This window comes from Aethalodelphis obliquidens, unplaced genomic scaffold (genome assembly GCF_003676395.1).
Source record: "Aethalodelphis obliquidens isolate GAN/ISIS:26980383/991018 unplaced genomic scaffold, ASM367639v1 scaffold1, whole genome shotgun sequence".
Taxonomy (NCBI): Eukaryota; Metazoa; Chordata; class Mammalia; order Artiodactyla; family Delphinidae; genus Aethalodelphis; species Aethalodelphis obliquidens.
In genome coordinates, this window is record NW_020837945.1 from 105,526,001 (window position 1) to 105,543,210 (window position 17,210).

At 43.1% G+C, this 17,210-nt stretch overlaps 1 protein-coding gene and 1 long non-coding RNA gene across 3 annotated transcripts in view; one reads left to right on the forward strand and one right to left on the reverse strand.

Moving 5' to 3' along the window:
• The window catches only part of RARRES1 (retinoic acid receptor responder 1), a 41,817-nt gene that overhangs the window by 23,852 nt on the left and 755 nt on the right, over positions 1 to 17,210 (forward strand). The window contains exons 2-6 of one of the 2 annotated variants that reach the window (XM_027113152.1): positions 3,257 to 3,319; positions 5,735 to 5,918; positions 9,456 to 9,592; positions 16,916 to 16,989; positions 17,077 to 17,139. In XM_027113152.1, coding sequence (XP_026968953.1) covers positions 3,257 to 3,319; positions 5,735 to 5,918; positions 9,456 to 9,592; positions 16,916 to 16,989; positions 17,077 to 17,139 — 521 coding nt within the window. The remainder of the gene's footprint in view (positions 1 to 3,256; positions 3,320 to 5,734; positions 5,919 to 9,455; positions 9,593 to 16,915; positions 16,990 to 17,076; positions 17,140 to 17,210) is intronic. The other variant, XM_027113150.1, reaches the window with a different exon arrangement.
• LOC113623724 (uncharacterized) lies at positions 6,581 to 17,160 on the reverse strand. Its single transcript, XR_003434030.1, has 2 exons — positions 16,477 to 17,160; positions 6,581 to 7,472 (listed from the first exon to the last, which is right to left on the reverse strand). It is a non-coding gene; the product is annotated as an uncharacterized LOC113623724 (long non-coding RNA).

Below are 17,210 nucleotides of genomic sequence, written 5' to 3' on the forward strand. Positions count from 1 at the left end.
AAGGGCAGACTCCTAGGTCGTGCATGCAGCAGGCCAGAGGGCCCTAGGACTGGCGCAGCAAGCAGTTTAAGCTTTAGACCTGCCGGCTGGCGGAAGTGTTGCCTCCTTTGAGTCTCAGCTGTTGGTGCCCGAGTGGCTCGGGTGAGTTGTTCCATTGTCCCTCTAACTCGGGTGGGGCGACGAGGACACTGAACTTTAGGAGACTTGGAGACGGATGTATGGAGCGCCTTGTGCAGCCACTTTCGTGCAGGCCCTATTTACACCCTTTAATGATTCACTGCGAGCTCTAGGCAGGAGAAAACCAATGTAAAAACAAGCTAGATGGAGTCTGTATCTCAGCCTTCCCTAGCCGCATCCTCGGGCCAGACCCTGCTTTCCAGCACAGTTCTTTCCCTCCCTGATGTGTATACGTTTTGTTTTCTTTGTTTTTGCATTTTACTTTTTTTAATTTAATTTTTATTTCATATTGGGGTATAGTTGATTTACAATGTTGTGTTAGTTGCAGGTGTACAGCAAAGTGTTAGTTATACATATATCCATTCTTTTTCAGATTCTTTTCCTGTATAGGTTATTACAGAATATGGAGTAGAGTTCCCTGTGCTATACAGTAGGTCCTTGTTGATATCTATTTTATATATAGTAATGTGTATTTGTTAATCCCAAACTCCTAACTTATCCCTCCTCCCCACCTTTCCCCTTTGGTAACCATAAGTTTGTTTCTGAAGTCTGTGAGTCTATTTCTGTTTTGTAAATAAGTTCATTTGTATCATCTTTTTAGAGTCCACATATAAGTGATATATAATACTGTCTCTGTCTGACTTACTTCATTAGTATGGTAATCTCTAGGTCCATCCATGTTGCTGTAGATGGCATTATTTCATTCTTTTTTATGGCTTAGTAATATTCCATTGTTTTTAGGTACCACATCTTCTTTATCCATTCATCTGTCGATGGACACTTAGGTTGCTTTGAAGTCCTGGCTATTGTAAATAGTGCTGCAGTGAACATTGGGGTGCATGTGTCTTTCTGAATTATGGTTTTCTCAGGGTATATGCCCAGGAGTGGGATTGCTGGGTCATACGGTAGTTCTATTTTTAGTTTTTTAAGGAACCTCCATACTGTTCTCCATAGTGGTTGTACCAATTTACATTCCCGCCAACAGTGTAGGAGGGTTCCCTTTTCTCCACACCTTCTCCAGCAGTTATTGTTTGTAGACTTTCTGATGACGGCCATTCTGACCAGTGTAAGGTGAACCCAGGCCCTCTTCAGTGAAAGTGCCAAGTGCTAACCACCGGACCGCCAGAGAATTCCCATGTATCCTGCAACTTTACTGAATTCGTTGATGAGCTCTAGTAATTTTCTGGTGGCATCTGTAGGATTCTCTATGTATAGTGTCATGTCATCTGTACACAGTGACAGTTTTACTTCTTTTCCAATTTGGATTCCATTTCTTTTTCTTCTTTGATTGCATGGCTAGGACTTCTAAAACTATGTTGAATAAAAGTGGTGAGAGTGGACATTCTTGTCTTGTTCCTGATCTTAGAGGAAATGCTTTCACCTTTTCACCATTGAGAATGATGTTAGCTGTGGGCTTGAATAGGTTTTAATAATGCTAAAAAGAGTGAGCATATGTTGTTGGACTTTTACCCCGACCCAGGCACAGTCGAAGCTCTATTTGTGCCATGTCTTACTCTCCACAACAGCCTAAGTACTGCATTATGTTAACTGGGGCTCCCACAGACTTTGGGATCAAGTTCCAAGTTGATACCAAACTTTTTTACCAAAAGAGAGGCTTTTGTGACCTTGCGCCAACCTCCCCAGACAGCCTTTTTTCTAGCTTCACTGCCTTCCCTGGAACGCCAGGCCCTGCACCCCATTCCCACATCTTCGCCTGGGCCCCTTGCTCTAGATAAGCCCCCCCTAAACTGAGTGCCCGGCACACGTGCAGCTCTGGCCACATAGATGAGCTGCACTGTTGATATATCTGTTTCCACACAGGAAGTAGGTTTCTGGTCAAGCTGGACTGGATATTCTGTTTCCTTGTATATCTCTGGTGCCTGGCATAATAGGTGGCAAAAAGTGAATGCGAAGACAGACTCGTTTGTATGAATTCTATAATTTGTATGAATTTGACATTGAAATCAATGTTTCAGCGTATACCAGGGCTTGTTTCAAGACTGAGCATGAGCCCTAGGCAAACTGCTCTCGTACATGTGCTCTGGGTGCCCCCCGCCCCATCTCCCAGCAATATCCATATATCCACATGTTTAAATATTCTTTACATAAATAATTGCCACAGAATCTCGCCCTCCATCCTCTGGTTTCCCAGAATTTTTAAAAAATCTGTGATGGGAATAGATGATATCTGCTCTACTTCCAATAAGTCAACCCTGTTTGGTGGTTGTGTTCTTGATTCTGGAAATTGTTGTTTCCAGAATCTAACTTAATCAACACTACGTGAAATAACTTCAGCTCCAGGCAGCGGAAGTTTCCTTTCTTCTCTAGAAAACACTCCTTTTACTGAATGGTCACTGTGGTGTTTAAAAAAAAAAAAAAAAAAAGTTGGCCAATAACATAAAGTTCTTCTAAACAGTCTAATATGCTTCAATGATATGGGTATATATACTCTAAAACTATGCATTGGGTGCACGTGTGGGTGCCCCCCGCCTACCTCAGGTCCGGGTGTGGCTGCTTCCATACTGTCCCTTTGGCCTCAGCTGAGGTCTCCTCCTCCCAGATGCCTTCCTTGACCACCTTAAGAAAAGTAGCCACTCTGCCCCACCACTCTCTTCACCATCTGAAAACCCATTATTTATTACGGGGTGCACCTTTGTCGCTGGATCCCGTGTTCAGCTGTGAGTGGCAGGAGAGGGGCCGCTGATGGGGCCCAGCGCCCGCACAGGGCGTGGAGGGGCACTCCACGGCTGGGGAAGGAAGGAAGGAAGGCCCCCGCCTCTCAGCCCTGTGTGCTCATGTCTGTTTCTCATCTAGCTGCTTCCACAAAGCCAACTTGTAGCGTCAGGACCACTATTTCCCCCTCTCAGCCTCCCTCCTTGTGAGTAGCTGTCAAATCAGTGTCATGATAAGCCCAAAATTTGGGATCTTCTCTCTTTGTAAAAAATCACCGATTTTATTCAGGTACGAATGCTAGAGCTGCAATTTGCATGTCATGTTATTCTCAGAGAGCGAGCTGTTCTTGGATATGAAGGTGTTTGCAGAGCTTCCACGAGGCTAAAGTTCTACTTCTGTGTTTCAGATTAATCAAAAGAAGGAATATAAAGTTGACCTGGTGTTTACCACAGAGCTCTACAACCCAGAGGTAAGCTGCCATGGTTTGTGAAGTGTGCTATTAACAACTTGTATGAATTTTTTTTTTTAAGTGAGAATCTTAATATGTAGTGACCTGGAGGTTTGTCTTTTTTTTTTGTTTCCTGCTTTGTTTTCTATTTGTTCTCAAGAATTGAAGACAGCGCTAGGCAGGACCACTTCATGGTCTCACACAGGGCTCCTTTTACCGCGTCCACACAGCCGCCGTCCCCTCCTTCCTCTGCCGCTGGGAGGGCGTTTCACACCCCCTTTGGACCCGGTGCCCCTCCCTAGCACCTCCGAATCCCCAGAATGATTCACTCTCAAATGCCAACCTTCTCTCCTGTCAGCTGGTGGCATTTCTCGTTAGCGGGCCGGCATAGCACGAGGCCACCTCCAGGAGCTTCCGTGCACAGAGGCATTCCGCAACTCAGAGCAGCCCACGTGCGCCGCAGGCATCTTCAGCCTCTCCTTCTGACCCAGCGGGCCACGGTCGCCAAGTTTCCTTTCCCCACCACCTCCCCCTTCGCAAGAAGAGAGGAAACAGAGGACTCATACAGAAATTAGAGCCAGATGGACTTCCCAGGGCTGGGCCAGGCTGGGAGGCAGCACCCGGAACCGGGGTGGAGGGACCAGCCCAAACCCCTTTGTGTGGCGCGGAGTCAGAGCGGGGGGGATGAGCAGGCAGCATGGGCATTATGGTGTCTCAGGAAGGCGGAGCTTCGGAGAAGGCATAACCCCTCCTGCTGATGCTTCTGGAAGAAAGCTTACCAGATTCACAAACAAGTTCTGACAAGAAAACACTACGCCAACTTTGCTAATTAACCTAAGAATTAACGTTTTCTTAAAGCATAAGGAAGGTGCTTTTGGTTTCTGTGTTGCAAACGGAAGTGTTAGATTAAAGCTAAAAGGAAAACAATTACTAGATTACTTTGACCAACTGTGCTTCTCTGAAGGGCTAGCTAATTGAAATGCTTCCTTTCGGGAGGTAGGGAGAGTTCTTTCATCTTCTGGCAACTGTTTTGATTCTGTGGAGCTGTTTGGGGGGAAAGGGAAAGAAAAACAAAAGGGGACAATACCTATTGCCTTTTCTCTTCCCTGGAAACGGTTTTGACATCAAAAGAGTCCACGTACCAGCCCTGTCTTCTGCCTTTCATAAGCCTCTTCCCCATCGCTCCCTTCACCGTTTTCCTGTATTGCACCGATCATTAGGATTTTAATGTACCACTTAAATTTGCTCTCCTGTAAACCAGCACTACGGGAGAAGACGTTGCCCACTGGAACGCCTATTTCAGTTTTTTTGCATTAGTTCAAGGAGGGGGCTTATTTAGCAGATCCAATTTTAAGTATGGTTTGTTTCATTGTGGGCTTTTTCTTTTTGTTGTCTTAACTGGGACTCCACCCAGTTTAAATGACTGTAAACGTGAAAAGAACTCAGTTGCTCAACCAACCATGTTGTAACAGGAGTTACGGCCCATGGATGGGTTTTGAGTGCCGCCATGAACTCCCTCAGATTCTAGGCCCAGTGGATGGTATGAGTGAATGTGCATTTTTCTGGGAAGCGGTTCCCTGGCTTTTATTGTCGGGTTAAGGAATCAGTGACCTAAAAGAGTGGAGAAGCACCGTCCCAGAAATGAGTTGTACTCTTGATGTCTACTTAAAGCATCCAGCTACCCAGCTCCATGTGTCTCTGGATTGGAAAGTAAATGAGGGAGATCCCAGAACACTCAGTGTGTCTACCTTTAAATATGAGTGCAAGCAGACTTCCCTCAGTCACTCAGGTAGTTGAATCAGTCCCATTTGGGTGATCTGTCCCTCCACTTCTTCTAGATTAGACCTCGGAGTAGAGAGATGGCGTTCTCACAGAGCTGGGGCCCTGGCGTCACACAGACACAGCTCAGGTCCTGGCTTACCACTTACTAGCTGTGAGACAGGGAGTAGGTTCCTCTTTAAACTTGTCTTAAACTGTAAAATTGGAATAAGAGGACAGAATTCATCAGGCAGCATGAAGACACTGTCATTTGTGTTGATGGGAATCAGCTTCCTTTTGGTTCAAGTCGGCCAGCTTGAGGGCCAAGTAAGCATTATGTTGGTTGGTCCACGGTAGAGGGGAAAGTACCTCCATCCTAGCTAGAGGTTTGAGCCGAGTAGCACCCACAGATGTCAGTGGTATTTCTTTGGAAGAGGCCCAGCATTCTTTCATAAGGGCACCATCAGAAAGCAGGAGTTTTTTAAATGACAGCAGACTGAAGATTGTTGTGTTTGGCTGTGAGCACAAAAATCATTTTCTACAAAGCAAAGAATACTACATATGGATGCCAGTGCATACCTGCCATGTACGAGGAACTCCCCAATCTTGTGTGTGTTTTTCATTGGAGTGAGTGGGGGGTGATAAGGAACCATTCTAATTCCAAACTCTTTATTTCAGGAAGGTAAGGAACATCTGGGGAAATGTTCTGCTCGAGTGTTTTTCAGGAACGAGAAACCCAGACCGGCCATTAATATAACGTGTACTCGGCTCATTGAGAAGAAGACAAGACAAGAAGAAGATTATCAGCTCTACAAGTACATGAAGCAACTTAAAAACCTCTTGGATGTTGTCAGCATACCTGGTATGAACCAATATCTGGAATTTCTATATTCAGGAATGCATGTCATTACTATATCTTAAAAAGAATGATCATGGAAGCAACCTAAATGTCCATCGACAGATGAATAGATAAAGAAGATGTGGCACATATATACAATGGGATATTACTCAGCCATAAAAAGAAACGAAATTGAGTTATTTGTAGTGAGGTGGGTGGACCTAGAGTCTGTCATACAGAGTGAAGTAAGTCAGAAAGAGAAAAACAAATACTGTATGCTAACACATATATATGGAATCTAAAAAAAAAACGGTTATGAAGAACCTAAGGGCAGGACAGGAATAAAGATGCAGACCTACTAGAGAATGGACCTGAGGACACGGGGAGAGGGAAGGGTAAGCTGGGACAAAGTGAGAGAGTGGCATGGACATATATACACTACCAAATGTAAAATTGATAGCTAGGGGGAAGCAGCCACATAGCACAGGGAGATCAGCTCGGTGCTTTGTGACCACCTAGAGGGGTGGGATAGGGAGGGTGGGAGGGAGACTCAAGAGGGAGGGATATGGGGATATATGTATGCATATGGCTGATTCACTTTGTTGGACAACAGAAACTAACACAGTATATTGTGAAGCAGTTATACTCCTATAAAGATCTATGTTTAAAAAATGATTATCTAAAAATGTATCCCCCAAATGGCAATTTAATTCAACTACAGAATGTGGTACACCTGATTATCTGAACAAAATTCACAAGTATCCTTTTCCTGTTTTCCCCCTCGAGTACAATATAGTGACTCCACTGAAAACTATCTGTGCCCCTTTAATCTGCCCACTTCTCATCCCAGACGCAGGGCAGGGCAAGAGCCGGACTCCAGGGAGAAGAGGTGGAGGTCGTTGCAACAGGACCCACACGTAGGGGTGCAGTTCTCAGGGTTGAGTCCAGAAGCTGAGGAGAAAAATTCTAGAGGTTTCTGGTGGTGGCTTTGGAAACTTTAGGTGACGGGACCCCATCCAGGGCCTCTGTCGTGTGCATCATGGCCTTCTGCACCAGGGCCGGGCGAGCTGTCTCGGGGCCTTGCTGGGAGGCTGCAGGGGAGTCAAGCTGATCTCATTTTAGGTCCAGAGCTAATGGGCGGTGGTGCCATCTCTTATAAGAAATGAGCCCTGCCTCTGAAGTGACTCAGCTGAAGTGAAGCAGAGCCCATTTGCGCTGGCACTCAGCAGGGTCTGTGGACAGCAGCTGACACTCGGCACTTACCGGCAAATCCAATCTCCAAAACCACAGAAGTCATCTCTGGACTTGCACTGGGGTATTAAGCTTGACATCTGACCACCACAGCGCTTCCTGCCCCACTGTCTCTCTCTCAGTTCACTCATTTGCCCGGAGACTGTGACAGGCCCGCGTCAGCATGGAGGACCCGTGGTCTCCATTTCTGGCTGCATCTGTGTCCCATCCATTACTGAGACTAAGTGTTCTGAAAAACCCGGAGGTGGGATACTGCACCTTGGCGTTTCTCGAATTCAGAAGCTTGGCTCATTCGCATTCTAGTTCTCTGACAACTTGGATTAAATCCTGTTCCAAAGAATTATGAAGAAAGTTCAGAATCTTACATTGTAGTAGCATTTGTTTATATTTAACTGCCTGAAATAAATGGGCCATGACTAATACTTAAAATCTATGGTTATTTAGGGATTGGTCCCCTCATTAGCATTAGTTGGGGAAATAGGGTTTTATATATTCTGCTTAAAACACAAATTTTAGAAATCGTATTGGACCCTTTCTTTGAAAGGGTCTCAGTCCTTTTGCCACAGGGTCTCTAGATTGTGGACAATTTTTAATAATGCAGGTTAACTGGATCCTGTTAAGTCCTATATGCCCACAAGGATTATTCTGTAACAGTCTAACTTAACGTGGCTGCTGTGAAGCTTTGAAAAAGCTTTTGCTTAATATAGGGCACGTTTTCATCAACAAAATCTACAAGTTCTCTTGTCACTTTAAATTCAGCAGAGATGTTTAATGGTGCTTATAGCCTGTATATCTAAAATTATCTATTTAAAACTGAAAAGGTTTGGTTTTAGGTAAGTTGAATCAAAACCTATGTTGGAGCAGCCAGTTCAGATCTCAGCAGATCCCATTCAGTATTTAATCAATCCAGGGTATTTGACTGTTGAGCAGTTTTCTCTACAACTGCTAAGTGAGAAGATCTAATCCATTTTAGGCTATCCTTGCTCTGCACTGTTTTTCCCCTAAAAAAAGCAGTTGTCTGGTTTTTATGAAGAGTAGAAATTTCTCCTCTTCTAATGAATTCATAAACTTCCTATAGATGAGCCCAACTACATGACATACAAAAGAAAAGACTGGGGACCTGGGAATAACCAAAGTCCTAAGTGACTCTGTAGCAGTGCTACTGGCATTTATAACTTTCAGTTGTCCTCATTATTCACAGTATTTTGTATAACTAATTTTTCTTCTATGGTAATTCGTTTTGATCTCACAAGTTAAACTCCTAGTGGCACTGTAAGACGAAGGAAGTCTGTCACTCTCTCGCTTCCACACACACGACAGGAATTCAAGGCTCAGCTCAAATCTCATCTCTGTGAAGCTGTCCCCAACCTCTTCAGCCCAAAGAAACCCCCCCCTTCCCTGTGTCCCCTCAGCTCTCTGATGCTCCCTTTTTCTTAAGGAAGGTGTCAGCTGCATTTCCACACTGTCAAGTGGAGGGTAGGGCCTCTCTTTGCATCTCTCACAGCACCCAAGCAATCAGTGAATGCCTTCTGAATTGACTACCACTATAAACCGGCCAAGTCTAGTTCTACCAATACAGAGCAGAATTTATACGAAAGATTATTTTACTAAGAAGGATTCATTTCCTAATAAGCTGTTCGTATTCCTCACATATTATACTATTATTGGGCTTTAATATACACTATCTCTTTCAAACTGCATAAATGATGGTCCATGAATAGCTCATAAATTACTTGCTAAAATTTGAGTTCCTAAAAGTCACAAGAGGTAATTTATTAGTCATTGTATCCCTACCTATAGCAGTATCTGATACTAAGTAGATTTTTTATAAATGTCTGCTGAATTTAAAAGATTGCAGTTCCAAAAACAATGCCACAGGAAAAACCCACTTGATTTCTTTATGTGGTCAAAAGTGACAGATGCCGCCAATACACAGATTAGCTTTAACGCCAAGGATCAGAGAAGGACAAAGACGTTTGGTAGACTGTCAAAGACCAGCACATTGACTGTAGACCCAAACCAGAAGGTAATGTGGAGAAGATGACTGATAGATGTTTCCATCTAATTAAAAGATTTTAGATTAGAGGTTTTAGATTAACTTTGAGTATCATTATAGCTCTTAGTTTGCATTTATATTGTACAGCCAATAGCCCTTAAACTGTTTTATAGTAGCTTTACTCAGCAGGGCAAGTTGAAGCATGTAAGATTCCATACAATACAGAAACAGACAGTCACACTTCACTACTGAAACTTGTAATATTTTGTCCTGAAAACGTCTTAATATGAATGTACTTTTTTTTGTGCCCTCAGATAGTCATGGACATATTGATCCCTCTCTGAGACCCATCTGGGATTTAGCTTTTCTGGGCAGCTCTTACGTGATGTGGGAAAAGACAACACAGTTTTTACACTACTACATGGCACAGCTCAGCAGTGTGAAGCAGTGGGTAAGAAAAACTGACAATTAACTTGTACCACAAGAGATACAACCAATGCAATGTTCTTAGACTAAATTAATGTGAACTTCTAGATCTGTGGCAAGAGTTTTAATTGCATTTCATTAACTCAATAAATATGTGAATGCCAGGTATGGTTGTGGGGACTGAGGATATAGCACTAAACAAAAAACTCAGTGTAGCTCCCCTTATTGAGACTAATTCTAGCAAGAGAAGAAAGACAGTGAAGCGATAAACAAGTAAACGTGGTAGGTGCTATGGAGAAAAATAAAGTAGGGAAAAGGGAATGCAGGGTATTGACAGAATTAAACTTTAGTCTAAAGCAAGGCCCCTCAAATTTAAGCAGAGGTGACACTGGAGCAGAGGCCTAAGGGAAGTGAGAGTGAGCCACGCCTCCAGAAGGGAAGGCATTACAGACAGAGGGGACGGAGGCAGCATTGTGGCTGATGGGTTGGAGAAACAGCAGTGAAGCTGGTATGGCTGCAAGAGATTGAGCACGGGGAGCGTGCCGGGAGATGAGATCAGATAGAGGCGGTCAGTTCATGGAAGGCCATTAGAAGGACCCTGTCTTTTACTCACTACAGGGTTTTTAGCAGAGAAGTGACACGATCTGACTTACAACAGGATCATTCTGGCTGCTGTGTTGAGAACAGACTGTAGATAGACAAGGGTGGAAGCAAGGAGAGCAGTAATGTATTGCAGTAGCCTAGGCAAGGCCTGGTGGGAGCTCGGACCAGGGTGGCAGCAGTGGATGTGGTGAGAAGTGTTTGCATTTTGAAGGTAGACTGACAGTATTTGTTGATGGGTTAGATATGGATATATCCAAGAATGAGAAAAGTCAAGGATGATTCTTATGATTTTGGCCTGAGTAACTGGATGGAAGGATAGAGTTTTCACTTACTGATTGGGGAAGACTACAGAGGAACAGATTTGCGTGGAAATTAGCTTGAGTTGGAGCATTCTAAATTCCATAACCAAGCAGAGAATTTGTATCGTCATCTGGACATAAGAGTCTGAAGTTCAGGGGAGATGTCTAGGCTGGAGTCATCACCACACAGATGGTTTTTAAAGCCTCAAGAGTGGATGAGAAGAGAGAATGAGTGTAAACAGAGGAAGGTTATGTAGGGATTGAGTCCTGGAACACTTCCAACTTTAGCGGGTTTAGAGATATGAGAAAGAAGTGTTTCAAGGATGAGAAAGAAGTGTTTCAAGGATGAGAATTGACTATCTATCAAATGCTGCTGGAAAGTCAAGAAAGATGAGGACCGAGAATTGCCATTAGGTTTAGGCAAGCTGGAAGTAGATGGAGAGCTTATCAAGAGCTGTCTCACTGGCACAGTGTGGGCAAAGTCCTGATTAGAGTAGGTTCAGGAAAGAATGGGAGAGGAAGTGGACACTCCATGTCTTTCAAGGAATTTAGCTATAAAGCGGAGTAAAAGGGAGGGAGGGGGCTAGAGCTGGAAGATGCGTAAGCACAGGGTTGAAGGAGGGTTTTCCGTTGTATTTTTAGATTGGGCAATTTAACGGCATATTTATATGTTGATGAGAAAAATCCAGTAGAGAGGGGCAAAGTAGGACTTGTAGGGAAGAGAAGGAAGACTTGTTGGATTTAACATCTTTGAGGAGATAAAGAGGATATGATCGATCCAGGAGATGACTGGACAAGGGCACAGAGTTCACCTGGAGCAAGGGTTTCAATGTGGCACAGATGCTGGTAGGAGGGTGGGTATCACGTGGCGGCCTGTGGAAGTTCTTTCCTGACTGCTTCTGTCTTCTCAGTGAAAAATGAGGCAAAGTCACCAGCTGAGCGTGAGGATGGAACAGGAGGTGAGAGGGGGTGGGAGTGCGTGGATTCGAGCATCACGCAGCACTGCAGGCCTCTGAAGGTCTGTGGTCGCGAATTTAGAGAAGGGCCAGTCACTCAACTGGTGGGGTGCGGACAAGGAGGTGGCTGAGGCACCTGTCATGTGGAGCAGGAGGGGCACTTCCAGAGTAAACAGTATCAACTACTCAGAGGCAGGCTGAGCCAACCATAAATACACATTTCTAAAAATCGTTTTCTTCACGGGTGGCTGAAGCAGTACATTCGCCATGGATGGAGAGCAGTGAGTATCTTCTGAGTACAAGGAGTTGCCTGGCGTCCAGTCAGCATTATTCACGGTGGTAACAGCTCGGTGTACCTTTCAAAGGCCACTTGTGAAGCAGATAGCTGTTTGAAATGTAGTTTCATTCCTTATCGAAATGAACGTTTCTTTCCCCTATGGAGTGGCTTTGATAGAAATGGCCGTGTAATTGACTGCTGTTACACCAGGAGTTAGGGCACAGCACCGATTCTTTGGCTGCAGGTAAAAAGTTTCTCTCGTCTACCAAGACAATCATGTCCTCCACAGAAGGCTTTTCCTTTAACTGAGAAGTTAGGGGAAATTTTTTGTTTAGTGTAGAAAATGGCGTCAAGATAATAGAACTAATTTTAATGAATGTCAGAGGAAAACTCAATAAGAATAGAGCAACAGGGACACAAAAGAAAAAATTAGGATCTTTTAATGGCATTGTTTTCCATTCTTCTGCATTTATAAATGACACATCACCTAAGTAAACACCAGGACGTACTATGGTTTGAAAACAGCAGCCCCATTTCTCACTCATTCTAGCCAGTCTGTCTTTGATGTCCATCATCTGTCCATTAATATCCCTACAAGTGGGAAAGTGGGGACAAATGTAATTGTAGAGCTAAGAAAACAAAAATGCAGGGGGAACAGGACTTTTAGATTTTTTTACCCTGTGGTGTCTGTGTTTTAGATAAATAGTAATTGAAGATGCAGCTGACTTGGTTGGGTCACCTAAGGCAAATGACTTCTTCTCTTAGGGCTATGAAATGAGGGTCAACAAGCTTATTGAGTGAAGCCCTCGAAACTAACATAAAGCTAAAATACGGAAGCAATTGGGAAATTTGGATTAAGGTTGATATGCATTTCAGATTAGAGTTTTTTTTTTTAAAAGCCTCCAGCACCCAGTATTCCCAGGCGGCCTCCCATCCAAGTTACTAATCAGGACCAACCCTGCTTAGCTTCCAAGGTTAGAGTTCTCTTAAATAAAAGCAAGCACATACCCAATAGATTTTCAAATTCTGCTATTTGGTGGCTACTAAAGATTCTTGTGATCTTTCAGAAAAATAAGCAACATAACAACAAGCAAAACAAGCAACAATTTCTAAAAAAGTCACCACGATCAGAAAGTCTAGGGACTGTCCCTGGAGACCAGAAGCAGGACAGTAGGGCTGACAAAGCAAAGACAGAAGCAGGGAGTGACTGGAGGTGCCCGTGGCCCAAGGTAGCTCAGGAATCTATAGGGATTATAGTTTTTTCCAAAAGCTTACTGGGTGGGAATTACTCTCTCTCCACTCAGGGATAATCCAATTGTGTAAGGCAGTGCAGCCTTATAAACTTCACAGCCCCAAATGAACACAGCCTGAGAGAAGAGTGGGCTAAGAAATAGCTGAAATACAAATATAAGACCCATCTTACCGGCAGTTATTGCCTTAGGACTGAAGAACAGATGTCATTCCCAAACCATGAGGACTAAGCCAAGGGCAGGGGAGATACTAATGGCTAGAAAAAAAAAAAAAGGATAAGGACTTTCCTGACACCCTTTAGCCTTTCTTTAATGTGAACTGAGGAAAGTAAAACTGTTACTTTTCCAGCATTGTTCCAAATCTTATCAGTACCAGATACTGTCAGCATCGCAAACTATCTAACCGGCAGCACATCACTGGCAGCCAGCCCAAGTCTTCACCCTAACTAGAGGCCTCCATCGGCCGACAGTACATTACAGAAACCATTGTATCTACCTCATTCTGCTAAGAAATCTACTTTTGACTTGACACCATAAAACTCCTTGAAAAGAACATAGGCAAAACGTCCTCTGACATAAATTGTAGCAATGTTTTCTTAGGTCAGTCTCCCAAGGCAGTAGAAATAAAAGCAAAACTAAACAACTGGGACCTAATCAAACTTATAAGCTTTTGCAGAACAAAGGAAACCATAAACAAAACGAAAAGACAACCTACGGAATGGGAGAAAATATTTGCAAATGATGCGACCAACAAGGGCTTAATTTCCAAAATGTATAAACAGCTCCTACAATTCAATATCAAAAAAAAAATCCAATCAAAAAATGGGCAGAAGATCTAAACAGACATTTCTCCAAGGAAGACATACAGATGGCCAACAGGAAAAAAGATGCTCAACATTGCTGATTATTAGAGAGATACAAATCAAAACTACCATGAGGTACCACCTCACACTGATCAGAATGGGCATCATTAAAACATCTACAAGTAACAAATACTGGAGAGGGTGTGGAGCAAAAGGAACCCTCCTACAACTGCTGGTGGGAATGTAAATTGATACAGCCACTATGGAGAACAGTATGGAGGTTCCTTAAAAAACTAAAAATAGTTACCATATGATCCAGCAATCCCACTCCTGGGCATACATCCAGAGAAAACTATAGCTTGAAAAGATACATGCACCCCAACGTTCACAGCAGCACTATTCACAATAGCCAAGACTTGGACGCAACCTAAGTGTCCATCGACAGATGAATGGATAAAGAAGATGTGGTATAGGCACACAACAGAATACTACTCAGTCATAAAAAAGAATGAAATTCTGCCATTTGCAGCTTCATGGATGGACCTAGAGATTCTCATACTAAGTGAAATAAGTCAGAAAGAGAAAGACAAATACCATACGCTATTACTTATATGTGGAATCTAAAATATGAAACAAATGAACTTATTTACAAAACAGAAGTAGACTCACAGACGTGGAAAACACACGGTTACTAAAGGGGAAAGGGGGTGGGGGAGGGATAAATTAGGACTTTGGGATTAACAGATACAAACTACTATATATAAAACAGATACGGACTTCCCTGGTGGTGCAGTGGTGAAGAATCTGCCTGCCAATGTAGGGGACATGGGTTGGAGCCCTGGTCTGGGAAGATGCCACATGCCGTGGAGCAACTAAGCCCGTGCACCACAACTACAGAGCCTGCGCTCTACAGCCTGCGTGCCACAACTACTGAAGCCCGCGTGCCTAAAACCCGTGCTTTGTGACGAGAAGCCACCACGATGAGAAGCCCGCACACTGCAACGGAGAGTAGCCCCCGCTCACCGCAAGTGGAGAAAGCCTGAGCGCAGCAACGAAGACCCAACGCAGTCAAAAATAAATAAATTTATTTAAAAAATAAAATAACCAACAAGGACCTACTGTATATCACAGGGAACTAGATTCAATATCCTGTAATAAACCATAATGGAAAAAATATTAAAAATATGTATAACTGAATCACTTAGCTGTATACCAGAAACTAACAACATTGTAAATCAACTAAACTTCAATTAAAAAAATATCAACTTCTGATAGCATATATTAATAACCTAAGCCTACTTATTCTCTACTAAAACCACACTGGTTCTGCTAGGGATCATTCCTTTTTTTTTTTTTTAGTGGGGAGGGGAGCAGTAGGGCTAGGGTAGGTCACGAGTAAGTATAAGGAAACCAAATACTTCGTTCTGTCTCCAGGAAGATTAAAGTGCTAGGTTATCAGAAAAATGTGACAGTAAATCATCAATTTGGACTATAAGGATTTGACACATGTGATGATTTGAACAAAACCAAGGAGATTATTTCTGAGTATTAAAAATGATGGCTTCCTGGCAGAGCCTTGCTTGGTGTGGGCAGTGCCCCCTGGGTACTTTGCCAGGCTGGGCTGCGCCGTGTCTGGGCTGCAGCTCTTTAATAAGGCCTGGTTTGGTTTGGTCTAAGGGCGCTTCCCCCTGAAGGAGGAAGAATCTATGAACAGAAACATGAGGTGTGTCTCAGGAGCCTTACTGAGGAAGGTCTTAATTAAATGAAGAGGGTGCCCAAGCATTATAATAATCCAAATTTTTGTTTGGATTATTAAAAAATGGGTAACACTTGGTATTGAGCAGAAGTTTGTCAGATGGACTTGGAACGCCATGATTTGTTTCAAGCCTTTCTTCCTTTTTGCCTAAAATCTGGGGATTGCCATGATTTCCTTAAACGCTATTTTCAGAAACAGAAAGAGGCACTGTCCTGAAAAAACACTTTATAAGACCAATTTTTTAACTGTAGGAATACATGGTAAATAGACCTTGAGAAAAAGTGCAGGCAGCACAAAAGTCTGAGACAAAAATTACACAGCACAGCAGCCAGCTGTGTCAATATAGTCCAAGGTCAACATCGTCACCAAATAAGAGTCAGACAAGGCTAAATGGACCCCCCAAACCCAGCAATGCCCAACTGATAACTGGAGCCTCCAGAAACCGTTCCTTTAGATAAAAGATGCTAAATTTTCTCTCATGAATTCTGACTTTGCAGCCTGTGTTTTAGATATTTGCTTTCACCATTCATGGGTACACTGCAAGGCAGAAGGGAAACCTACCCAATGACGCAAAGCACCACAGAAGAGCAGTCACTTTCTGATTGATCCAGGCCCTCTCTTGTATCATATCCCTCCAGTACCCCCTCCACCTGATGGAAATTTCACGGCTTGTAAAAGTCTTCATCAGTGTAAGCAAAGGGAAGATAAAACTTAATATCAAGTCCTTTTTGTTTTTGCATATTCTTAGTCTCAATGAAAGCCTGGTAGATTAAAATCATAATCCAAATTATTTTTTTTACTCCTTCTCTTCCATTTTTACTAGTAAAGGGATAAGCACTTTTGTGCCCCAACCTTTTCCCCTCAAAACAGTTACTGTCAAAAAGAAAGCAGGAAATCAGTTTAGTCACTCTTAAAATTTATAGAAATCAAGAGAATAAAAGAGCTGAGGGAGACTGCCTGCTTACCTATAAAATGTGCTGGTTTTAGAAGCAGTGTGGTACCGCATGAAGGATGTGGGTGGTGGAGTCAGTAGATCTGGGTTTGAATCCCCACTTGTCACCTACTAGTTGTAACCTCAAGTTGCCTTCCCTGTAAAAGACAGAATTCCATAAGAACATGTATAAAGTGCCTAGCAGAGAACCTGGCCCATGGTGTCCTTCTAGAAATCCTGATTGCCCTGCCCCTTGTCTTACTGCCTGGCATATCAGGGCTATAAATCAGCTTGAGGTGCATATACAGTATCTAGATTCCTTAGCTTGTCAAAAGATTCTCCCTATTCTCATAGACCTTAATTTCCATCAAAACCCATAAACATTAGAGAGAAAAAGTGACAGAAGGACCTTACTAGATTATCATGACAGTGGCAAAACAGTAAGAATCAACAACTTCCACATCTTAATGCAGGATACCACCAAAGGAGATGAGGCTAGAATCAAAGAGGCGGCAGGTGATTCAAGGCACCCATCCACCCATTCAAGGCAGGTGATACAAGATGAGCCTTCCAAATTCTAAGCTAATATAAACCCACACTATCTATCGCACTAACTCTTTCTTTCTTCTTCTAGAAAACAAATGAAGATGCAATTGATTTTGATTATACTGTTCTACTCCATGAATTCTCAACACAGGTAAAACAAAACGGTATATAGAACTGTTTAAACCACAAGTTTTTGCAGATCATAATATTTTAGAACTCTTA